General features: G+C 49.4%; 1 protein-coding gene across 2 annotated transcripts in view; it reads left to right on the top strand.

Annotated features, from left to right (window-relative positions):
- RNF157 (ring finger protein 157) overlaps nucleotides 1–25,616 on the top strand; it is a 225,198-nt gene that overhangs the window by 123,033 nt on the left and 76,549 nt on the right. For both annotated transcript variants that reach the window (XM_082272519.1, XM_082272520.1), the window contains exons 7-8: nucleotides 6,817–6,883; nucleotides 22,411–22,454. In XM_082272519.1, the coding sequence (XP_082128645.1) occupies nucleotides 6,817–6,883; nucleotides 22,411–22,454 (111 nt within the window). The remainder of the gene's footprint in view (nucleotides 1–6,816; nucleotides 6,884–22,410; nucleotides 22,455–25,616) is intronic.

Below are 25,616 nucleotides of genomic sequence, written 5' to 3'. Positions count from 1 at the left end.
GATGTGGAGGAAGAGGATTCATCCTATGGGATAGCATGGTAGACGCACTTACTAGCTCCATTAAGGAGACTTTAAATATTGAAATATTAAATATATAAAATATTGAATCTTGATGATGAGCCCTCCATGGCAGGTAAGCGGGTTTCCTTCGGGACCCGCAAGGCCCTGAAGTCGGGTCAGGTTTTTCCTTGTCTCGAGGAGTTTCAGGAAACGGTAAATGACCTAAGGTGTCGCATTAAGCATATGCTGGTGGTACCTAAGAGATTTAAGTACCATTATCCCTTTGCGGATTCGGTTGATTCTCGCTGGACTGTGGTTCCTAAAGGGGACCACACTGTTTCCTGATTGAATAAATCCACCTTGATGCCCATGGAAGACTCCCTGGTGTTTAAGGACCCGGCGGATAGACGGGTGGAAACGCTTTCCCGCCACATGTATATAGTGTCGGGTTCCTGCTGAAACCAGTGTTCGCCTCAAGTGATGGTCTCTCAGACTATCGCAGAATGGGCCAAGGTGCTTAGGCGCACTCGGGTAGCAGAGTCGGTTTCTGCTGCTGTGCTGGACATGTTGGATCAAATGGCACAGGCTGTGATGTACCTGTGTGACGTGGCTTTGGACAAGGCTCCTTTGGTCGCACGTCTATCTGCGGTCAGGTTTGCAATCCGCCATATTATTTGGCTGAAAAGCTGGTCGGCGACCACACTTCTAAGAAGACAGTGTCTGACATCCCTTATGGGGGGATCGTCTTTTTGGTGACACTCTGGATGAGCTGATCAAGGGGCTTACTGGGGGTAAGAGTACTCTCTTGCCTCAAGTCTCGAAGTGTAAATCTCCCTGCGCTAGGCAGGGTCCCTCCTTTAAGACTAACCGGGGGTCCTTTCGTGCCTTCGGGGCACAGGACAGGTTTCGGGGGTTTTTCTCCAATCTGTTCACGGTGCCCAGAAAAGAGGGCAAGGTGCGTCTAATTTTGGACCTAAAGTTACTGAACCGCTTGCGGGTACAGAAGTTTTGGATGGAATCCATCCGGTCGGTGGTGGCATCTGAGTCCAGGGGAATTCATGGCCTCCATCGACCTAAAAGATGCGTATCTGCACATCCCTATTTACGAGGGTCATCAGCGGTATCTCCGCTTCGCAATCGCAGAGGAGCATTATCAGTTCGTGGCGTTGCCCTTTGGTCTCGCTTCGGCTCCAAGGGTGTTCACCAAGATTTTTGCTCATGTATTGGCTCTGCTACGGGTGAAGGGGATTGCGATCCTCGGTTATCTGGACGATCTCCTGTTAAGGTCGAGCTCGAATGCCCCTCTGTTGGGGGATCTGTCAGTCACGGTTCAGACTCTCCAGGCATTCGGGTGGACCATCGATTTTCAGTCGGCTCTGTCCCCTTCGGTTCGTCTCCCCCACCTGGGGATGATCTTGGACTTCGCTCAGGCGAAGGTCTTCCTTCCGGAGAACAAACTCCAGACTCTGCAGAATGAGATCAGGTCCCTCAGGGACAACGATCTCGCCTCGCTTCGGACCTGCATGCGGTCCCTGGGTCTGATGGTGTTGGCCTTCGAGGTGCAGTTTCATACGAGAAAACTGCAAGCAGAGATTCTTGCCAGGTGGGACAGGCATCCTCAGTCTTTGGACAGGAAGATTTCTCTAAGCCACCAGGTGAGATTGGATCTTTTGTGGTAGCTCCAGTCACCGATTCTGACACAAGGCAAACCCTTCAGGCCGTTATTGTGGATGGCGCTCACCACGGATTCCAGCCTGTCGGGCTGGGGTGGAGTTCTGGGCACGATTTGTGCCCAGGGGACGTGGTCAGAGGAGGAGTCCTCCCTACCGATTAAATGTCCTGGAGCTCCGGGCAATCAAGCTCTCTCTGTTGAGTTGGTCAGCTCGGCTTCAGGGCTACCCTGTGTTAGTGCAGACGGACAATGCCACAGCGGTGGCGTACATCAATCATCAGGGGGCACCAGGAGTGCCCGGGCGGCCAGGGAAGCCGAGATTCTGTCTTGGGCCGAATCACATGTTTCAGCGATTTCGGCTGTCCACATTCCAGGTGTGGAAAACTGGCAGTCGGACTATCTGAGTTGCCAGACCCTGGACCAGGGGGAATGGTCCTTAACACCCGGAGGTGTTTTGCCTTCTGTTTGTCCGGTGGGGGTTTCCGGACTTGGATCTGTTCGCATCCCGTCTCAACAAAAAGGTGGAAAGGTTCGTGGCTCGATCTCGTGATCCTCTGGCGGACGCCTCGGACGTGTTAGTGGTGCCGTGGCATCTGTATCAGCCGATATATGCCTTCCCTCCAATTCAAATGTTGTCCAGGTTCCTTCTCAGGTTAGCCTCGGCACGGATGCTAGTGATTCTGGTAGCTCCAGACTGGCCGCGGCGGTCTTGGTACGCGGTCATCATGCAGATGGTTGTCGAGCCTCCCTGGCGGCTTCCAATAAGAAACGATCTTCTGTCTCAAGGACGGTTCTTCCATCCTGCTTTACAGTCGCTGGCTTTGACGGCTTGGCTGTTGAAAGCCAAGTCTTGAGAGACAGGGGTGCCCCGTCGGCTGCCATTTCTACCTTGCTAAAACCTAGAAAAGCTTCCTCTGGGAAGATTTATCATCACACCTGGAGGGCATATTTTGCCTGGTGTGAGTCACAAGGTCTTCACCCCGCTCCTTTTTCAATGGCGAGGGTTTTGGCTTTCCTACAGACTAGAGTGGATCAGCGCCTGGCGCTGACCATGATCTAAGGCCAGTTGTTGTCCTTGGCCATTTTTTTTCCATCGTACTTTGGCATCTTATTCCTTGATTTGCACCTTTAATCAGGGGGTGCGTCATCTGGCCCCCCCCCCCCCCCGAGGAAGGCTCCCTTGCCTCCCTGGGACCTGAATCTGGTTCTGTCGGTTTTACAACAACCTCCTTTGAGAACATCAGAGAGATCTCTCTGCCAGTGTGGTCACAGAAGGTTGCCTTTCTGGTGGCGGTCACATCTGCTTGCAAAGTGTCTGAGTTGGCGGCTCTGTCTTGCCGTTCCCCTATCTGATTGTTCATAAGGATAAAGTGGTCTTGCGACCAAATCAGTCTTTTCTTCCTAAGGTGGTTTCAGCCTTCCACCTCAATGAGGATATTGTGTTGCCTTAGTTTTGTGCGAAGCCCAAGCATCCTAAGGAGTTTTCATTGCATTCCTTGGATATGGTCCGGGCGATCAGGGTTTACCTTTCTGCCACGGACTCTTTCCGGAAGTCGGATTGTCTGTTTGTCCTTCCTGAGGGACCTCGGAAGGATACAGTGGCGTCTGCGGCAACCATTTCCAATGGATCAGAGAGACGATTGTGCAGGCCTATTCGATTAAGGGTCGAGTTCCTCCCTTCCCTGTTATGGCGCACTCTACTAGAGCTGTTAGTGCGTCTTGGGCTTTTCGCCACCAGGCGTCGGTGGCTCAGGTGTGCAAAGCGGCGACCTGGTCGTCTGTACACACCTTTTCTAAGTTCTACAAACTTGATGTGTTGGCATCTTCGGATGCTTCTTTTTGGCCGCAAGGTTTTGAGTGCGGCAGTGGTCTAAAGAGACATGCTATTTTTTTGCTGTCTCTTAGTCATTGGGTTTATTTCATTTTTCCTGGGTTTGCTCCTGTTGAGCTTTACTTACCCCATTGGTTCAGTTCAGTTTTTTTCTCTGACCTGGGTGCTGCGTCGCCTATTTTAAGGTTGCGTCTTCTCACTCCTCACATCTACACTGCTTTGGGACGTCCCAATTGTGAAGACTGTATGAATGGGCGGCGACTGTCAGAGGACGTAAGAGAAAATTGAATTTTTGTAAAATCTTACCGTAAAAATTATTTTTGTTCCTCTGACAGTCGCCGCCCCCGCCCCTCTCTTTGGGGTTAACGGTTTTTCATGGACTGCTTGCTACATAACTGGATTAGAGTGTTACTGGCTGGAGGATATTGGCCAGAGGGACGGCCCCCTATGGGTGTGTCTATATGTTAAGGTTGTTGTATTAACAAAATTACTGCCTAGCTTGCTCCTGTGGAGAAGGCCAATGCCCAATTGTGAAGACTGTATGAATGGGCGGCGACTGTCGGAGGACTAGAGAAAAGAATTTTACCGTAAGATTTTACAAAAATTCTATTTTTTTCATCCTTTTAGGCCAATTTGTATTCCGCTACATATTGTTTGTGAAAAAATACCGCAATAAGCGTATTTTGATTAGTTTGCGCAAAAGTTATTGCTTCTACAAACTAGGGGAAAGATTTATGTCACTTTTATTTATTTATTTTTTACTAGTGATGGCGGCGATCTGCGATTTTTAGCGGGACTGAGACATTGCGACGGACAGATCGGACCCCTAAGTGACATCTTTGACACTTTTGGGGCTACCACTGACATTACTACAGTAATCAGTGCTAAAAATATGCACTGTTACTGTAATAATGACATTGGCAGGGAAGGGGTTAACCTAGTGGGTGATCAAGGGGTTAAATGTAAGCCTAGGGGAGTGATTACTAACTGTGGAGAGTTGGGCTTGTGAAACGACCATAGAGACCTGTGATCCTATATAGAAGGATCACAGGCGCTCTGTGATTATTTCATAGAGAAGAATGGTCAGCTGTATTTACAACAGCTGCCCATTCTTCTCTCTCAGCGGGGAGTGAACGCAGGTGGCCAGCGGCAGTCGTGGCCGCTAGCCCCATGCATTGGCATCCCTGCTGCCTAGTGAGGGCGAAAGTGCACCGCCCCCCCCCCCCCCCCGTACCCCTACGTCGGTTCGCGCAGGAGGGGCTGCCTGCTGCAGTATACCTGTGGAGGGTGGTCCGGAACTGGTTATATAGTATGTTTGGTTTATGGTGTTCATATGCAGTGTAATTCCACTTTTAAGTTTCTCCATTTTCTAATCGGCAGTCTTCAGTGGGTCACTGACCAGGTTTTTTTTTTTTTAACTGCAGTGGGTAAAAGTGACACGACCAACCTTGCCCAACCTTGCTGTGTTGTCAATCAAGTGTACCTTGATCACAAGACTGACTGAACAGAATTATAAATCTTATATAAAAGATAAAATGGTTCACATTCATACTTAAGTTGTACCTACAGTTGTGGGCATAGAGTTCATCTTTCAGTTGTAATGGTATTTTAAAGGGAACCTGTTGCCAGGCCGTTGACATTCAGTTTTCTTAGGAAATAGTAAATACGCTTTACAACAAGCTCTCATTGACCCCTGTCGGTATACATAACAAGGAGAAATTTAATCTTCAGAGTCCTGAAGCAATTTTTGTTTAATGCTTACATTAGTGCTGGGATTATCCAGCAATTGACCAAGAAAGACCAGGCGACTGCTGGGAACTGGCAGGTGGATCATGAAGGCTGCTCTGGCTCCCCCCAGCCTTCGCCGCTCTCATGTTCACTGCAGAGTGGAGAGCGGGAGGCAGCATAGTGCTGGATGGAGGGCGGTGGCGGGAGCTGCCTCAGTGATTGGTTCCTAGGTGGTCCTAGCAACCAATCACCAGCTTGTTATTATGAATTGTTAACTCCGGCAGCTCCCTCCTTCCACCCAGCACTATACTATGTCCTGATCTCTGCTCTGCTGTACACACACTTTCAGGCATAAAACGCTACCAACACAGTGCTATGTATATGGGGGGGGGGGGGGAGGAAGGGGGCGAATTATGTGATGGGGACAGAGGAGACACTGTTGGAGGGGGGACAGAGGACACTACAGTGGGGGGGGGGGGGTTTAGATTAGAAATGGACAGAGGACACTGCTTTGTGGGATGGAGGGGGGGGGGGGCAGAGGACACTGCTATGGGGGATTAGAGGACAATACAGTGGAGGGGGGCTGATATGTGTGTGGGGGGGGGGGGGGGCAGAGGACACCACAGTTATGGTAAGCAGGGCAGAGGACACTGCTTTGCGGGGGGGGGGGTACACGACACTGCTATAGGGGGAAGAGAACACTACAGTGTTGGGGGGGGGGGGTGATGTGAGGAGAGAGCAGAGGACATTGCGTGGGGAAGGGGGGGACAGAGCACTACTGTGGGGGGGAGGGGGCAGAGAGGACACTGATATGGAGGGGGAGGGGTGGCAGTGGGGCAGAAGACACTTCAGTTGGGGGTGATGAGAGGACACTACTGTGGGGGGTGTGAAGGGGGGCAGAGGACACTGTCGGGGTGATGTGAAGGGGGGCAGGGGACACTACTGTGGGGGAGGGTGATGTGAAGGGGGGCAGAGGACACTGTCAGGGTGATGTGAAGGGGGGCAGAGGACACTACTGTAAGGGGGGCAGAGGACACTGTCGGGGTGATGTAAAGGGGGCCAGAGGACACTACTTTTGGGGAGGGTGATGTGAAGAGGGTCAGAGGGCACTACAGTGAAACACTATGTGTCCTTTGAAGGGTTGCTTATCCCCCTGCATTAGAGATTAGAAGGCTTCAGAGATTGCACAGTTACTGCTAGGAGGTTGAGCAGAGCAGTATGGGACAGCCATTTCAGTGCATCTACTGTCAATCTTAAGATTAATTGCTCCACATTACCTGCAGTACTGGCCTTGGTTTTTGTACTTTATAAACTACGTAGTTGTTTTCTGGAAATGTTAAAATTCTAATTACTGGTCTGAAGGCCGGGAAGTTTTGACTGGACCAAGCTCTCACAGGAGCTCCTGCTTCCTCTTTCCACCATACAGACCGGGTTGGAATATAAGGGAAGTAGGAGGGTGTGGACAAGCAGGCACCTGTCAGAAATTCATTTTGGTCACTAGACAAAGTGAAAACACATTTGTAGAATGTTTTTTCCAGAATGCTTGATTCACATACAGTAAATGTATCCCCTTTCTGTATTTTAGCTGACGTTTGACCTGGACCGAGAGGTGTATCCAATGGTTGTCCATGCAGTGGTGGAAGAAGGTGAAGGTGAGACCTGTCAACCTGTTTTACTTGATGCTTTTTCTAAATCTGTTTGAAAGGATAGGTTTACATTAATTTCAAAATGCAGCCCAGCAAATAAGCATCTATCTGCAAAATTGTGTTTAGTTCTTAGGAGAAACCCTTATTTAACTGCCTAGCCTAAACATAGTTTGCTTTTAACCAGAGAAGCCATCAGAAATTTTGGGGCCCCTTACACAACTTTAGGCCTGGGTCCCCCCCCCCCGGACCTGACCACCAACACTTGCCAGGGCCCACCCACTGGCCGTCCCACCGAATCCACCCACTGGCCATCCCTCTAAATCCTTCAGTGCACCCACTTCTATTTTAACACTCTTGCAACTTAATATATGAAAATAAATCCAATCCAGCAAAGAGACATCCCCATATATTCAGGTAAGAGAAAGTCACAGCACAGGCCCACATCCAGCAACATTATCAATCAATTTACCATTGTGATGTCTAACAAATTGTCTCCAGACCAGTCCATAGTAAGCACTAAGCATTCCTGCAGGCTACACGCGGCTGAGCTGGGACTTGCATGGTGACTGGCATGGCACCCAAACCAGCATCTGGTCTGCAGGGAGAGGCAGAGTGCAAACAATATCACTCCCCCTTCCTCTTGCAGCCGGAACTAAGTGAGCTATATTGGCTCACTCCGTGTCCACCCTAATTTAGCATCTGCTAGTTACTATAGCAGGAACAACTTGGTCTTGTTGGTTGGGGCCCAGGCAGCCGGGCCCTCCTCGGAACGCATGGGCCCCTTACATGTGTATGGGCTGTCCCCCCCTGATGGCTGCCCTGCCTTTAACTGCCTAGCATCAACAAAGTTTGCACAGCATTTACATCTTACAGCATTCCTTACATTGTAAGCCTGCATACTCCATAATAATATGTGTATATGTGGGGTAGAAAGTGTTAGAAGAGAACTGTTTAGGAAAGCTTGTAGAGAATAATGATCATCCTGACACAGACATGCCCCCACACTTCCTCTTTAGTATTTTTTCTACCCCCGATCACACTGTAATGTAGTAATGTAAAGTGAACCTGTGGCCAAGCTGTAGGCAAATATTTCTAACAAGCAGTAAAAAGCCCTCAATAACCTCTGTAGCTACAGGCACTGCTGAGCAGTTTGTCCTTCAAAAGAGAGGCACTGAAATCACGGCTTCTTTCCTACTGCTTTCTCAGTAAGGACCTGGTAGCCTACCAACCTTCTAATGTTAACAAAAAGCAGGTGCGGTAGGTTGTCTGGAAACTTACTGCAACCGCTTCAGTGCATCTGCTGCAAACTTTGCAGATATTAATCCACAGTGCCTGCTGCAGCAAAAAGAAAAAGTAATGCATCTCTGTGTTCAATAATTAATGTATTGTAAATGCAGCTAGTGTAAGTACCAGAATATGAATTGGTAGCAATCTCGTGCAATACCCGTAAAACAGCACTCCCCTAAAATACCTGGCTGATCCTGCCAGTTTCTACCCTCTCCTCTGTAAATGACCACGGTAGATCATGGCTGCTGAGCCCTGACACTGGTCAGTTTACGTGCCTCCGTCATCTGCAGCCCTGCACTGTCTTCTGTCCTCCTCTCCCTGCTTGTCTGCTCGTGTCAGTGCCCATCCCCTCCCCTCCTGCTGCTCTCATATCTAATATAAACTCATCCCATCCCCTCTGTAATATAACAATAAGTATCCCTGTGTCTGTTATATAAAAAATATGCTGATCGGTACTTATATCAGAGCGGCTCCTGGGAATCACGTGACCGATTGGCTCTCTCCTCTCTTCCCCTCCTCACCGGCTGACCTCAGCGGCAGTGCTCAGCGGCGCCCCTTGGAGCTGTCAGGGCAGAGGAGAACGCCGAGGAGTCAGCTAAGCATCGGGAGCCACTCCGATATAGGTACAGATCAGGATATTTTTTATACTGTATAACACAGGCACTGGGACACTTATCGTTGTATAACACAGGGGATGGGATGATTTTATATCAGTGGCCTAATAACCACTTTAACTGCATTCATCACTTAATTCAGATCATCACTGTGGTGCTATTGCTTCTTTACTGTTTAGTCAACAGGTTGGACAGATGTAGATTTAGAAACTTTGGAAATCTGGAAGGTTTGAGTGCTAGGCAGCAGGAAGATAAAGTGGGTGATTTTGATCTTCAAGACCCTCCAAACACTAAAACTAAATCCCATCTATCAATTTTGGGTGCACTGACCCAGTATAGCTGAGCCTGGTTGGTGGCAGAAGTCTTCCACAGCACTTAAATTAGAACAATGGCAAAACTTTTCTTTTTCCATTTTGAATAGGGTAAGGGAGGGTTATAACCCGTCAGATTTTTTTTTTTTTTTTCACAATCTGTTTCCCATTGCAGAGATTTTGCTTCACTTCCTTTCCCATAGCCAAACAGGAAGTGAGAGGAAATCCCTGCAAATGAAAGGAAGCTCTCCCCTCTATTACTTTTCTGGGGATTTCCTTTTACTTCAACTTTCAGTAATAGCAAACAGGACAAATAGACAGAGGGAATCTCCTTAACGGGGGCACAGGCAAAAATAAAAACCTGACAGGTGTTCTAATCCATTTACCCTCTACCCAAAACACACAAAAAAAAGTTTTGCCTTTAGTTGTACTTTAAACCTGAGGTTTAGGTATGACTTTTAATGAATAGTTACACTGGTCCAGCTTGGACCATTATAAGTATACATACAGTATCTCATACCTGAACGAACCCTGTGGAACCTGCATTTCACTGCAGTAGTCACTGTCACTGCACTGATAGCAGCAGTCTTCTAGGTCCAGTGATGAGTGGCTACCCTTCTGTACAGTAATCACTGGAGGTTTTTTTTTTTTTTTTCACAAGGCATTTTTTGATTGGATGAGGTGGAAGTGGTGATCACCGCCCTTCCCTTCCACCTTGTCCAATCAAAGAACACCTTGTGGTTGATTTACTAAAACTAGAGAGTAAAATACAAGGCATTCACAAGAGTGACCCCCTGTGGTTGCTATGCAGAAGGTCAGCTGCTCGGCATTAGACCCAGATGCCCGCTGTTATCACCGTTGTAGCGAGGTATGTATTTTATTGTGCCATGCACGTTGGTTTTCTCTTTCGTTCACGGACAGACACAGCTTTAAGTCTTCAGACCATTGGGCTTATGCTCTTGCTCTCTAGGAGTAGGACTAGGCAGAAGCCTTTTTGGTTACGCCCAGGGGCAGTCCCAGAGGGTATACTATCACTTCCTGCTGTAGGACTTCCAGTTTTTTCTGCCTAGTCAGGAGTAAGGACCTGGCTCTCTACTGGGATCTGCGGTCCTGGCATTTTTTCCTATTTAAATGGAATTTTTTACTTTTTCTTTATTATGTTCCTGTGAGAACTACAATCAATATCCAATTGATTAGCTCCATGCTAAGTTGGGCCCCACATAGTCCCACTGGACGGGAGCTGAGCGGCGAGTGAAACACGAGTTTCGGTCCCTTTCTCACTCCACCTTACTCCTGTCTCCAGAGCGGCTACAGGGCCTCTACGGAGCAGTGCAAGACGTTGTGAGTGTTCAGAAATTTCCGATGGAGTGCCATTCGTACAGTAGTAGCTTTCCTTCATCAAGGAGATCTGATGGCTTCTATCGATTTCAAGGATGCTTACCTTCATACTCCAATATATGTCGGGCATTAGCGTTTTCTTTGTTTTGCCGTGGGCGAGGCGCACTTTCAGTTCGTGGCATTACCCTTTGGTCTCACTTCAGCTCCTCCAGGGTTCACAAAGGTTTTGGCCCCAGTGTTTGCGACAGAAGAGGATCGCGGCACTGGGTTGGACGATCTGCTTCTGCGTGCAGAGTCTTCTTTGGCTCTAGAAGTGGTTACGGTGCGATCTCTGCAGGAGTTCGGGTGGACACTGAATTTCCAGAAATCGGCACGGTCTTCGTCCACAAAGCTGGACTACTTGGGTCTGACGCTGGATGTAGCATCAGCCAAGGTGTTTCGTCCTCAGACAAAACTACTGACGCTACAGGAGGCTGTTCAGCTCCTGTTGTCCAACCTTCGATCGTCTTTCAGGACTTACATGCAAGTGCTGGGTCTGATGGTCTCCACTTTCAAGGCGGTTCTGTTTTTGTGCAGCTCCACACTAGACTTTGGCAAAGGGAGATTCTGATCAAATGGAAGAAGGATCCGCTGTCATTGGACAATCTGAGTCGGGGTTCGAGGGAGTGTCTCCTATTGTGGCTTCGCTCCCTGCCCTGCATCTGGGAAAATCCTTTCTTCCCCTTTTATTGGACTGTAATTATTTTATTGAAAATAAACTGCTGCCATAATACAACTTACAAACAGGAAAAGGAGAACAACTTCATCACATAATCAGAAGTAAATCCATATAAACACTTCAAAATAACATAACATGCCCACAGCAAAACTGGGCTTAAAATTTTGGCCTTGCATAAGACCCAACTACCTCAACAGTCACTATATTACACTCAAAGGAAAACTGACAAACCCAAAACTCAACATATCCCACTCCAAGCCAACAACCCTAAACCACCCGCAACCTGCCTCATAACTTACCCTTAGCAGGACGAAGCATCCTGGCTTACCAGATCTTTGCAGCACTACCCTTAAAAAAAAGATTAGAAACACAAAATCTAAAGTGTGCTAAAGGATAGTACACCCACCACCAACAAGGAACAAGGCCGGCCTCAAGGCAGCTGGAAGTGAAATCCGCTCCATAAATGGGCACACCTTTCCAGCCCAACCCTGCCCCTTTCAAGATTCCTCACCTTCACCAGCTCACCAAGGATGTCACCAACCACCACAGTAAACGGCAGGGTTTTGCCCCTAGTTGACACCAAACACCTAGCGTGCCACGTGTAATACAAAACACTAGACCTGACTAGATAAAAGGCCTCACCCTGAAGTCGCCATACAACCACCCAGAAAGGGCTAAGGACGAGAGACAAGGGTAGCCAATAGCACCCCTACCCCCTTCTGAACCTCTACATTGAAAGGGCACTGGACCAAAAAGTGGTCCATGGTCTCCAGCACCCCTCCACATTCAGGGTGGGGACAACCTCTGTCCCCCAGGTTCCTGTTCTTAAGGTTTGCGTGGACATATAGTCATCCATGGAACGACCTCCACGTGAGATCCCAGAACTTTGCAGGAATTCTTGGCAAATTAAGAAGGACTAACCCCTCCCTAAGGACCTTCTCAGGACAGTCTCTCAAAGACAGAGGCTTCAAAAAGTCTAAAGTCATGCCCCTCTGATACAACTCACACCGATCAGTGGACCCAACCTCAAAAGCAGTTATCCGCCACTGCCTCAATCCCTTTAAAGCTTGCGGGACATAGGATGGGAGGTATTCATGCAATCTCCTCAGATCCCCAGGTCTCCCCTCATCCTCCCACTCCCTCAGGAAGAGCAAAAGCCAGTTCTTACACGAACGTTCCCTCAGACCGCTCGTCCTGAAAAATGGACTGCAGATTAAATTTAATAAAAATGGTAGTGTAGAACACTACCGGATGGACCATGTCCAACCCCCCTAACCGTCTGTCGGTACGTGACTTCTCTCTTTTTTTTTTTTTTTTTTTTCCAAATCTTTTTATTAGATTTTCAAACGTGACTTCTCTCTTAATCAGGTTCAGTCTGTTTCCCCACAACAGCAGGAAAAACAGACCACAAACCCACGCTTAGAGAGATGCAGGCAACAGGCAGGCAACAGTGAGAGTAGCTGACATAGAGAAACTCAGCACACAGCTTCCAGCCTTTCCAGGCTGCCACTTTCTGGGCGGCACCTGACAGTCTACTCTCCCAATTTAATTTGGGGTAATCCCCCCTGGCCAAAAATGATGCCTAGCACTTTGATTTGCAATTGGGGCACAGGGAAAACGTCCGGGAGGGGAAACTGATCGCCCTCCTTACCCATCCAGAAAACTTCACTCTTGCCCCAGTTTACGAGTGAACCGGATGCCTCGGAATAGTCCCCGATCTGTTTTTCCACAAATCGGGCCTCCTCCCCACTTGAAACTACAACCGAGACATAATCTGCATAGGCGATCACCTTCACCGCTGGACTCCGGCCACCACCAGGCTCTACCGGAACCCCCCTCAGGTGCCCGCAATCTAGCCTTCGGACGACGGGGTTGACCGCAAAAACATACAGAAGGGGGCTCAACAGACAGCCCTGCCTGACACCAGCGCCCACAGGAAAAGATGGACCCACCCAGCCATTGACAAGAGGGAAGCTCTCAGCCCCTCTATAAAGCACACAAAGCCAATTGATCACCAGCCCCGGTAGACCATACCTTCCCAGAAGAAGCTAGAGGTACTTGTGGCTAACTCGATCAAAAGCCTTGGCCTGATCCAATGCCAACAAATACCGTCCACAGCCTCCCGGATGCCAAGGACTGCACTAAAGGTACTGCGGCCCGGAATTGCACAGTGCTGCGATGCAGACAGTACCCCACCAGCTACTGCTGACAGATGCAAGAAAAGGACCTTTGCCAACAGCTTCCTATCTGTGTTGAGAAGGGCGATAGGGCGTCAATCCTCAACTACAGACGGGTCCTTTCCCTTTGATAAAAGGATCAGGGCTGACCTTCTCATTGAGGGACGTAACAGGCCTTCTGCCAAACACTGATTGAAAACCTCCACCAGATGAGGGGTCAACAGGCCCTTGAAGGTCTGGTAGAACTCTGCTGTGAGCCCATCTGGCCCTGGAGACTTTTTAGATGACAGAGTCAGTGGCTTTCTCTACCTGATATATCCTCAGTCAAAGGGGCCTCAGAGAAGTCAAACTCCTCCCCTAACGGAGTCTCATTTAAGAATCTCTTGCCCTCTCCTCATCTAAACGCTGCAACCCCAGGATGCCCGAAAAGTGGTCCTCTCACGACACCCAGAATCCCTGATCTGGACCGGACCATGCATCCCAAGGTGTCCTTCAGGCTGTGTATGGTCTTCAAACTCACTGCCATCCCACAACTCCTGTAAGGATCCAGGGAGCAAAACCCTCCAGTAATCCCTTTCAAGGGTCAGGGAGCTGCTGCTTCAGGTCAGAGATCTCCCCCTGAAAACCACCAGAAGTTAAGAGGTGATCAAGACAAATACGCAAACCCAGGTAGGTTCGGTATTTAGAGACCGCCCTGAACCTAGAGATCTTCCAGAAGAAGCCCTCTTCTTCACAGCTTCCCACCACTCAAGGCGGGAGCAGCCACTCTCAAGGAATGAGTCTTGTTCCGAGAAGAAGTCCTCATAGGCTTCCCTGACAGAAGAGTCCTCAAAAAGCGCCCATTCAGATGCCAGATTCCACGCCCTTTCTGGGGAGTCTCAGACACATTCAAGGCTGCAGACACCATACAGTGGTCGGAGAACTCTACCACCTGCAGCTCCGGGGCTGCAAAGACAGAGTCCCCCTTCAAAAAAAACCTATCTAATCTACTCTTACAATTACCTCGGGCATAAGTGAAACCAGTGAGACTGGGGAAGTGACGAACGTGCATATCCACCAATCCAGCTTCCCTAGCTATACTATTTAAAAATATACTATCATACCCCAGCGGACTTCTAACACCTGTCCTATTTTTAGGCCTAGTAACGGCGTTTAAGTCACCGCCAAAAAACACTTGCTGGGATGAAAAAAGATCATGCTTGAACACCGTAAGAGGGCTCTTCCTTGCCCACTTGGTCTGCAGACCATAAAAATTTATAAGGCGAAGGGACAGCCCCCTGCCAATAGCGTCTACCAACCTCCACCTCAATCACTCGTCGGCAGTCTACCGAACCAGTCTTAAAAAGGACCGCGGCTCCACTACAACGCTCAGCCGCAAGAGGCCAGAGGGAGGGCCCACATCTCCACTCCCTCTTTGCCAGGTGCATCTCTGCCACCGATTCCAGACAGTTCTCTTGCAAAAATAAAATGTCAGCTTCAACCTGGCTGAGAAAATCAAAGGCCATATAACGAGCACCTGTAGACCGAATGCTTGCGACATTAATGGTCGCAAGCCGGATTGGAGCGGGCACACTCATCCTTAGTGAAATAAAGCAGCAATGCTGCCTCCTACTATACCTTCGATGTTTCCCTTCCCCAGAGACCTCCTCGTCTTCCCCTTCAGACTCTGATGAGGAGAGGACCCCGTACATGTTGGAGAGGGACAAACCCTTCATGCCCCGCAGACCTCTGAGCCCCCCTACCTGCCCATCAGGCATCTGAGACACACCTCCTTGAAGACTTGCGCTTCCTCTTTCCCTGTTTTTCCCACCCCCCTTTATCTCCACCCACCTCTCGAGCACTTTCCTCACTGGAGGGACCACTAACCACCCCAGGCAAACTCCCCCTCAGACGCTTATGCACCCCAAGATTGTAGCCATCAGGACCCTTCCCACCCAAAACAGCACTCCGACCTCCTGGGTCAGGGGGATCCGGAAGGGAAGAGGAGGAAACGGAGGGCTGAACACCCAAAGGGACAGGGAGAAAGGGGGAAGGACAAGCCACCCGGCCAGAGGGGGAGCCAGAGGCTGTTGTCCCCCCAGCCTCCTCCGACACCCTTCCACCAACTGACTCGACCCTAGACGACACAGGAACTTTCGTCCCAGAGCGTCTGGGTGCCCCATTCACATGCTCCACCCTCTCACGACCTGCAGCCCGCACAACCCCCCCTGCCACATCATCCCCTCCTCCGGAGGCACCTGCCTGCCCCTTCCTCCTTCTCTCCACCCGCCTTCCTGGGAGGCTGTTTTCCTCCTTTACTGCGGGACCTCCCCCTGGAGAAACCGCACCAGGGACAACATTCACCCCCACCATCTCTGACCTAAACTCACCTGCCCCAGACCTACCTTCCTCAGACCTAACCCCTCCTGCCCTATCTCCCTCTGCCCTACCCCCCTGACCTATCTTCACTTACCCCCTCTCCCGCCTGAGCTTCACTAGCCCCTAATCCCTAAAAGCCTTGGGGCATCTACTAAAGGGGTGCCCCATTTCCCCACAGAGGTTGCTTCTGATCAGTGCGCATTCCTCCGCCAGGTGACCGGGGCCGCCACACCACATGCAGCTCAGTACGGCACAATGTGCCCTGAAATGCTGCCACATTTAAAACATAGCTTTGGCGGACCCAGGTAAAAAGGCAAAAATGCGGTCCCTGCCAATAAAGGCACTAGCAGGGATGTGCGTAACCGTCAGGCCCCTCCTGTGGAGTTTAACATGGGCAAACCTAGCCCCACTCCAGATCCCCTGCTCATCCAAGTTCTTCCGGAGCGGGGCTAGGAGCTGACCATACCTCCCCAGCCAGGTCATGATGTCTTCAGGGGGCATAGACTCGTTCCTGACAAGAATGGTGACACTTTTAACCTCCTCCTGCATGGAGAGGGCGATCAGACAGAAGTTCTTCCGGGACTCATGGCACTTGACCAGCTCCTATTCGGTCAGGAAAAGCTCCATGGCTACAGGAGACACAAAACGAATATCATATTCGGCCGAGTTGTGGGGGTGGATGACGGCAAACAAGTCTGCCACCCTAAATCCCAACCCCAGGACCAAATCAATCTGCTTGGCCATGAAACTTCACCTGCACCACGTTCCTGCATCTCCTGTCCGGCCCCCCTACCCTCTTAGACCAGACCCCTACACCCACCCCACCAGGGGGTTCCTGAAAAACCCGGGAGCCAAATTGACCATATAAATGGTCAATCCTGGCAGGCACACCAACAATATTTGCAAAAGTGCATCCCACCTGCAGAGCAGAGAGAAGCCTACCCTCCTGAGAAGGGCCCAGATGTCTGGAAGGCCCTCCAGCTACAGGGGGGACCACCTCAGGAATAGGCCATCCGGGCCACTTCTGGACCACCTTCCTTCATCGATACAACCACAGGCACCCCCCACCCCGTACTTGAACCCCCAACTACTCCTCCCAGGGCCCCAGAACCTGCCACTATTTCTCTCCCAGCACTGTCACTCATACCTCCCCCCATTACCACTATATTCACATCTTCTTTGACAACCGCACCCCTGCTCCGCCCTTCACCTTGTTCAGCCGTCCCATCAACCAGGGACCACGCATTTTCAGCTAGGGCCCCCCAGTCTGCAGGCCAACCAGAGGCGCCAGAATCCTTTCACACAGCAGGTGACCCTTCACACACTGACACCTGTGGCTCCTCCAGTTGCCTAATACAGTCTAAAACCGGACAATCAGTCTGGAGGACCCCTGTAGCACAGTCCCTCCCAATTGTCAGCGACTTGGCCAGGCTGAAGGGACACATTTCCTGATAATATCGTATCACTGGCCCCATCTACATCGTTTACAGTTCTGTCCAGGCTTTCCATATCCTTTACAATCCTGTCAGGGTTTTCCCCAGAACTTTCCATTCCTCCAGGCATCTCTGTGATCGTTCCTGACGTCACTTCCGGTCCGGACCGGAAGTGCAGAACCCAGAAGTGGCTGCCACTTGGAACACCGTCTCCGGCCGCGGTCACCATTTTAGGTTTTTCCTCACTGCACTGAGCAGCAGCAACCTAGCCCAGCATTTCAGCAACCCCAAGAAACGAGGCAGCGGGGGCCAACAAGCTATCTGGCTTCTCTTGCTTGCCTGCCTCAGCGAAATCCATTGCTTCTAGACTCTCTGCCATCAACTGCATTGGAGTTGGTAAGGAACCTCCACCGAGACTTTTTATTACAGGTGGGGAGGTAGTGGGCTTAGCGGGGGGTACCACATGAGAACCACTGGCCGTTTCAACCAGCGGGGTTTTTGGCATACTTATACCAGGGGTCACCACAAAACCTACTACCACGGGGACCTCCATGGGAACCTGTACCACCCCGGCTGCAACGACTTTAGCCCCATTACCAGCGGGGGATGAGGCAATAACCATCCTCTCCATAGGCAAAGAGGTTTCACCCGCAGCACTGCAGGCCTGCTCACCCTGGGTTACCATCATCTCAGCCTCCGTCACACTCCCTGCCCCCAGTTTGTTAGTACCACAAACCTCACTACAGACAGGTCTTACCTCCACAATAGCTGCTTGTGATGCAAGCTGGGACCTTCTCGCGGACTGGCTGCCTTCAGCGCTGGCCCTCTGCAACCTTTCAGATATGGCTGATAGTAAGTCTTTCTCACCAGGGCCACCATGGGATAAGTCACCAACAAGATTCCACAGTCCCTGTCACTCATCCTTCAGGACCGTGATGTCCTTACTGAGTCCAGCCCTCTTGCTTCTCCCTGTTCTGTCCCTCAGATTCCGATAAGCACTCAGCCGGGCCATTTTCCCCTTAAAGACACTGGCAATTTTGCACATTAGGCATCTGATTCCATCTCTCTCCTTGCCTCCTCCTTGGCTTGATTTTCACCCAGCAGGGCCCTAGACCAATCCAGGAGCTCCTTCTGGGTGTCCAGAAAGAGCCGATCCTCCAAGGAGAGCTCCAGGTGGCCAGGGGCCATTTCCTCTGAACCAGGCCGAGGAGCCCCCCCCCTGGCCTGGGCTTGCTGAGGCCATCACAGGCCTAAGACAGAAAGCTTTTGATCCTTCTGGGAGCTCCTGCTACACACAACCTCTCTCCTCAAAGGCTGGACTGTAATCACCACGGATACCAGTCTGTCCAGATGGGGAGGTGCTTTGGGAGTGTGTTCGGCCCAAGGTGTCTGGACTCGGGAGGAGTCCAGGTTGCTGATCAACATCCTGGAAATTCGGGCGATCACTTTGTCTGTCTCAGTGAACAGATTGTATGCAGGGGCTCCAAGCGCAGATACAATTGGACAATGCTACGGCTGTGGCATATGTCAATCATCAAGGGGGCACAAAGAGTGCCCTGGCAGTCCGGGAAGTGGCAAGCATCTTGAGGTGGGCAGAACAATATGTTCCGGCCCTCTCTGCTGTGCACATTCCGGGGGTGGGGAATTGGCAAGCAGACTGTCTCATTTGGCAGACGTTGGATCCGGGAGATTGGTCTCTTCACCTGGAGGTATTTAATCAACTGTGTCTCCGGTGGGGGACCCCCAATGTGGAGCTGCTGGCTTCCTGTCTCAACAGAGTTCAGAGGTTCTTGTCAAGATCTCAGGATCCTCTGGCCGACGCAGCAGATGCTTTGGTGGCCCCTTGGAGTCAGTATCGTCTTATTTATACCTTTCCTCCAATTCAACTTCTGTCGAGACTGCTATGCAGAATCGAGGTAGAAGAAATTCCAGTAATTCTGGTGGCTCCAGACTGGCCTCACTGGTCCTGGTACGCAGGTCTGGTAAGGCTGGTAGCAGACGTCCCTTGGAAACGTCCTCTCAGGGAAGATCTTCTGTCTCAGAGACCAATCTTCCATCCTGTTTTACGGTCGCTGGCTTTACTGGCGTGGCTATTGAAAGACAGAGGGCTGTCAGAGTCGGTGATTCCTACGCTGTTGAAGGCTAATAAATCTACTTCCAGTAAGGTTTATCATCAAGTTTGAAAGGCGTACATTACTTGGTGTGAGTCGTGGGGAGTTTCTCTCCGCTCCTTTTCTGTGTCTCACCTGTTGGAATTTCTGCAATTGGGTGTAGATCAATGTTTGGCTCTAGGCACCATCAAGGGCCAGATTTCCACCTTGGCTATTTTTTTCCAAAGACCGTTGGCGGCGTTATCCTTGGTTCACACTTTTGTGCAGGGAGTTTGCCATCTGGCTCCTCCGGTGCGATCCCTGGTACCTCCCTGGGATCTCAATTTGGTTCTGTCGGTGCTTCAAAGGCCTCCCTTTGAAAATATTTGAGAAATTCCTCTGCTCACTCTGTGGCAGAAGGTGACTTTCTTAGTAGCTATTACTTCCGCACGTCGCGTGTCGGAGTTGGCTGCGTTGTCCTGTCGGTCACCTTACTTGGGGGTTCATAGGGACAAAGTGGTGTTACAACCCTGTCAGGCATTCCTTCCTATGGTTGTCTAGGGGTTTTATTTGAACAAAGACATTGTGCTACCGTCCTTATGTCTTAAGCGTAAACATCCTAAGGAAATTGCCCTACATTCCTTAGATGTGGTAAGAGCGATTCGGATTTACCTGGCGGTGACTGAACAGATTAGGAAATCCGATTCTTTGTTCTTACGGATGGACCTCGTAAGGGGCAGGCCGCATCTGCTGCGACCATTTCCAAGTGGCTCAGGCAGACGGTGGTGCAGGCCTACTCCAATAAGGATCAGGTTCCTCCTTTCTCTGTTAAGGCGCATTCTATGAGGGCGCTTAGTGCCTCCTGGGCCTTCCGTCATCAGGCATCAGTGGTTCAGTTGTGCAAGGTGGCTACTTGGTCGTCTGTACTCACATTCACAAAATTTTATAAAGTGGTTGTACTTGCATCTTCAGATGCGGCGTTTGGCCGCAAAGTTTTGAAGGCTGCGGTTGCGGAGGCTTCCCCTTCTTGATGTTGAAATTTTTTTCTGGTGGTGAGCTCCAGTGGTTCCTAACTGAGCTCCTGTTGTTAACTGGTCTGCTAGGTTTAGCCTTGTTGGGAATTCTGCGTTTGCTGTGTTTTTTCCCACCCCTCATGTTGCACTGCTCTGGGACATGCCAATGGTCTGAAGCTGTGTCTGTCAGTGAACGAAAGAGAAAACTGGATTTTTGTCTTTTCTCTGAGGTTCACTGACAGACACAGCACCCACCCCTCTTTTGGGGTTGAGTTATTTGTTCTTCTAACACTGCTTGTTGCAAACTGGAAGTCCAGAAGGAAGTGATGGTATTCCCTCTGGGACTGCCCAAGGGGCATAACCAAAAAGGTTTACGCCTAGTCCTACCCCTAGAAAGCAAGAGCATAAGCCCAAAGGACTGAAGACTTGAAGCTGTGTCTGTCAGTGAACCTCAGAGAAAAGGATTTTATGGTAAGACAAAAATTCTGTTTTTTTTCCTGCTGATAAACTTTGTTGATGCTGGCTTATCTCTGCTGGCTTATCTCTGCTGCCTTACTAGTAAATTAAAAACACTGTTTTATTCCTTGTTTAAACAGTCGTAGATGTCCATTATTTTACAAGTGGGCAAGTACCATCTGCGAACTGATGTGTTCTGGCTACAGGATGAACTATGTGTGGATATGACCTGACAAATGGCGTATAACACGCACTTTTTCCTCCTAAAAATGGAGGAAAAAGCAGCAGTGCGTGTTATACGCCTATATTAAAAAAAAAAAGTGCCAGAAAACATCGCTGAGTGCAGAAGGGGCAGGGTCGGGCCAAGGAGAAGGAACGACAAGGTGTCATGACAGACGTCACACGTCTCGGCAGAGGAGGCGGGACTTCCGATGACTGCGCTCGCTCGTTCTCCCTTCTCCTCGCCCAGGCCCGCCCCGCCCCCTTCTGCTCTTATGACAGCTCGTCCTTCCTTCTCCACGGCCTGGCCCGCCCCTTCTGCTCTCTGCGCTGCTTCCCGCCCTTTTTTAAAACGTATTCAGACAGTTCCAATGGCGCTTGCGAGGCTGCATATTTGGACACTGCTGGTGAGGCTGCATATATGGACACTGCTGATGGGCTGCATATATGGACACTGCATATATGGACACTGCTGGTGAGGCTGCATATATGGACACTGCTGGTGAGGCTGCATATATGGACACTGCATATATGGACACTGCTGGTGAGGCTGCATATATGGAGGCTGCAAATATGGACACTGCTGGTGAGGCTGCATATATGGACACTGCTGGTGAGGCTGCATATATGGACACTGCTGATGGGCTGCATATATTGAGGCTGCATATATGGACACTGCTGGTGAGGCTGCATTGCTGGACACTGCTGATGAGGTTGCATTCATGGGCACTGGTGAGATGTCATTTGATTTAAAAAAAAAAAAAATGTTCAGAGTTCAAAGCTGTTGATTTTAAATTTAAGCTTTTTTTCCTGAAATTTGTCTCCAAATATTGAGGTGCGTGTTATACGCAGATAAATACGGTATGTAACTATGTTGTTTTTGACTATTTGGTGGCCCATAATTAAAATGTCTAAAGCAGAACTCCAGTCTAGCTCCCCCACTATCAGCCCCTGCTCCCTAAATCTTCACCCTATACATTTAAAAAAGATTCAGCATATTTACCTAAAATCCAAGTTTCTTCCTGTTTGTCACATGAGTCGTTTCTCTTCTTCTCTATTGGTGGGTTAAACTTACTGATACACAAAACCGCACTCGCGTAGTGATGAGTGAACACCATTCTGTGCCCAGGCTGGCATTATCACACACTTCCAGGGTGTATTTCTTTAACAGCCTGGGCCCACAGGAAGCGAGTGATGCTTGGTGTCTTTAAGACTAGAAGGGAGAGAGTAGTGAATCTGCAGGAGACAGCACTAGAGAGGTTGTGAATTTTGCTGCAAAAGCTGCTTTTTCATGTTTACTACTGCTGGGCAATAGATTTTTTTTTTTAAATGTAATTGTAATTTTTTGTATTGCTTACATTTGTCAGTGATTCACACGTCCATGTGTAAGAATAAAAGCATGAACAGATCTCATACCTGACTGTGTACAAATACCAAAAGGATTGGAAATGAAAGAAAAAAATCTCTATTGATTGAGAGATTTCAGTGTATGATTTAATTTGTTTCTTTCTTTTTGCAGAACATGTCGGTCACTCCCATGTGCTAATGGCAACATTTGAAAGGGTAAGTTATTGTGCTTTAGGTGTCTCCCTGATCTGTGTTAGTAATAGGCTGTGTGCCCATCAGCATTGGGCAGGTACTTCAGAAGATATAGATTATCCTAAATAGCATCCTATTACTTATTGGAACTTGGTTCTTCTACCTTGAAAAGATGGTGCAAGGTTGGGAAAAGGGATATACAAAATAATGGGCAGAAGTACATTACTCAGCCATGTCTTTCCCTTTTACCCAGTGCCTTCATGTACACCCCCCCAATTGTACCTGCACTTCCCCCTCGCTACCAGGCCAATACCCTTACCGCCACTGCTCCTACAGGCCCCCCTCTTCCATCCACATCATCCACTCCATCCCAGTGCTGTCAAGACCACACATGCATGCTTGTGTTTCTTTACCATGCATGCACCCCTGCTCTTACCAATGTGCCTATACCTCCTCTGACAACGGCACTTGTACATGCATCTCACTGCTTTCAGTCCATGCCTACACAAGTCCCCTCCCCCAGCGCTGCAGTTGGTACAGCCTCACCTCCTCTTTACTCCTCATCTATCCAGGCGCCTTTTTGCTGCCACCACTATCAGTAGGCTCATCTATCAATTCATGCTCCCACAAGCACCCCCTCCAGCACTGCAGACCCCCCCCCCCCCCACTATCACAACTGTGCACCCTCTTCACCATTGCACCTGTACCCATATCTTATGCTTCCACCTATGCTCACTCCATTCCCTCCTATCCCCCTCTTTTTTTACCCTGGGGTGGAGGTAGGCACACTTTTTCTAGGTGGAAATCACTGACAGCCCATTCAGCGTGTAGTCGGTAGAGCCCAATGGAATTCTCTCTGCTTTTAGCAGCAGGGAGAGCTGTGTGATTGGATGAGAGCTGGTCATGTGACAGGTTATATGATATTTGACAAAGAGCCATACTAACTCAAGGCCCACAAAATGTTAGGAAATGTTATAGGAGGGACTGCTATGAAAAATGTAAAGTCATCTGCAAATACAGCCGTTTTATGAAGGCTAGATTATCCCTTAATGTCCACAATGGCCCAGATCGTACAGAAGAGAGGTTCAAGAGTGAGAATAAGGATCATTGGGGATAGCATTTTCTTTTTTTTTTTTCACAGAACTTTAATTCTGTTCCGGGCTGTGTGAACAGCAGCAAATAGCTGTGGCCGCTGGCGACCTGTCAAGTAAACTGGGCCAGCGGCCGCACCTACCTGCTCTGAGGCACAGCAAGGAATCTTTAGATTCCGTCTGCTATCGGTGTGTAACTGGATGTGTAAATGATGAACTCTGGTGTCATCTAGTGGTCTTGAGGAAAATTGTTCTTACAGAACAGCTTGCAGGTTAAAGTGTACGTAAAGCCAACAAAAAGAGTAGGAAGGGTTAAACCCCTGCTAATTTATTTTATTTTTGTACCTTTGGAGAAATTCCTCTTCAGTTTACATCCCAGAGATCCATCAGGAAGTTAGAGGGAAAACTCCCAAACTGTAGGGAATTCCCCTCTTAAACAGTTTCCCTTCATCTCAAATCTAACATTTTGAATTTCCCCTTTTTTTGGTGACATTGGTGGGGGTGAATCTTCCCAATGGGGACTCAATAAAAACTTGACAGTAAAAACTCTTTCCCATTTCTATTCAAAACTAAAATAAAATGTTGCTTTGAGATACACTTTAAGCATTTTTTTTTTCAGTGAACAGATAAATCCAAGTACAAAAATGAAAAATATTGCAGCTTATCAGTCCTTTCTATGTAGTGGCTCCATTTGTGTAGACTTTGTCAGCAAGTACAGAAAATACCCGAAGATCTTGCCAATGCACTGTCCTTGTCACTTCCTATAAGTTGAACTAGAAACCTAAAACATGCTTTCCTGTGTAATCAATTAATCTCCTCATCCCCTATATAATAGAACATGTTTGTCTAGACAACTATGGATCCCTCCATGAATAAAGTGGCAGTTAAGAGAGTAGCCACCCAGGAAGGGTAAAAAAAAGCCTAAAGAAAACAAATGCAGGCACCATATCTACAGATTGGTACGCTACAATATCTTAAATGCCTATTTTCTCTATCATTCATTGACAGATGCCGCTCCATATTCTTTCTAACCATTGGGTTATGCTGCCCCCTACAGGAGTAGGACACTAGACAGGAAAAATTTTTACCACGCCTTTGGGGCAGTCACTGAAGGCATACACCCACTCACTCTGCTATAGGATTCAGTTTGTTTCTGCCTAGTTTAAAAGTAGGACCTAGTTCCCTGGAACTTCGTCCTTAGCTTGTTTTTTTATTTTAAAGGGAACCTTTGTTAAAATTTTTATTTTTTAGCTAGTTATGTTCCTGATTGAACTGCAATCAACAGCCGGACTGGGTTTCAGACTGGATATCCTAGATCCTTAAGGCGTGAACAGGTAATAGCCCCGCACTAAGCCTCGCCACGACAGAGCCCCAATCCACGGGTGCTGGCCCGCAAGTGAAACACCTCACAGGGACGCACACGACCTGGTTTGGCCTGAGTTGCAGCGTGTACATTGGCCATCATCACGCCCACCCCAAGTGGAGAGGTAGTCTGTCCGGAGTGGCGCCCACCCAATTATCGTTGGTATGGTGAGTAGTGTCCCCCCATAGCTCTTGCGGTCTTGGGGTTGACTTGGGCCCCTCCTTGAGATGGTCGGACCCCCGGGTTCCCTTCAATTTCCCCCAGCTCCTCTAATAGTCACGGTGGTCTTTTGGCCCCAACCTACCCCCATCCCAACCCCCCCCCCGGGGTTTGGTAGGAACTGTCTTTGCCACTTGCTCCAGTAAGGGGGGGTAGATGCGGTTGTTGCTGACCGGGCTGTCTGGATCGCACACGGGGGTCTTTGAGCAAGTTCCTGGCCCCATGAGGGTTAGTGACTGTGGCAGGGATGTCCTTTTGGGCTCCCTGCGGTGGTTTTAGGCTGGGGGGGGGGGGAGCGGATGTTTTTTCATCTGCGGGTCTGCGCCTCAAGTGTCTGGGTCGAGCCGAAAATTTAGTCTGCGGCTTTGCGGCCTACTCGTGGCTGTCCGGGTACCTGACCAAGCTGGCTGACTGCCTGACCAAGCTGCCCGAGCTGACCTGGCTGACCGAGATGAGGTGCCTGACTGGCTGACCGAGTTGACCGGCGTATGCCTCACGCTGGATCGGGCCAAA

The sequence above is a fragment of the Pelophylax lessonae genome (genome assembly GCF_965119305.1).
Source record: "Pelophylax lessonae genome assembly, chromosome: 11".
Classification (NCBI taxonomy): Eukaryota; Metazoa; Chordata; class Amphibia; order Anura; family Ranidae; genus Pelophylax; species Pelophylax lessonae.
The sequence above is the reverse complement of the archived record's forward strand: the minus strand, read 5'-3'. Positions and strand labels throughout refer to the sequence as shown.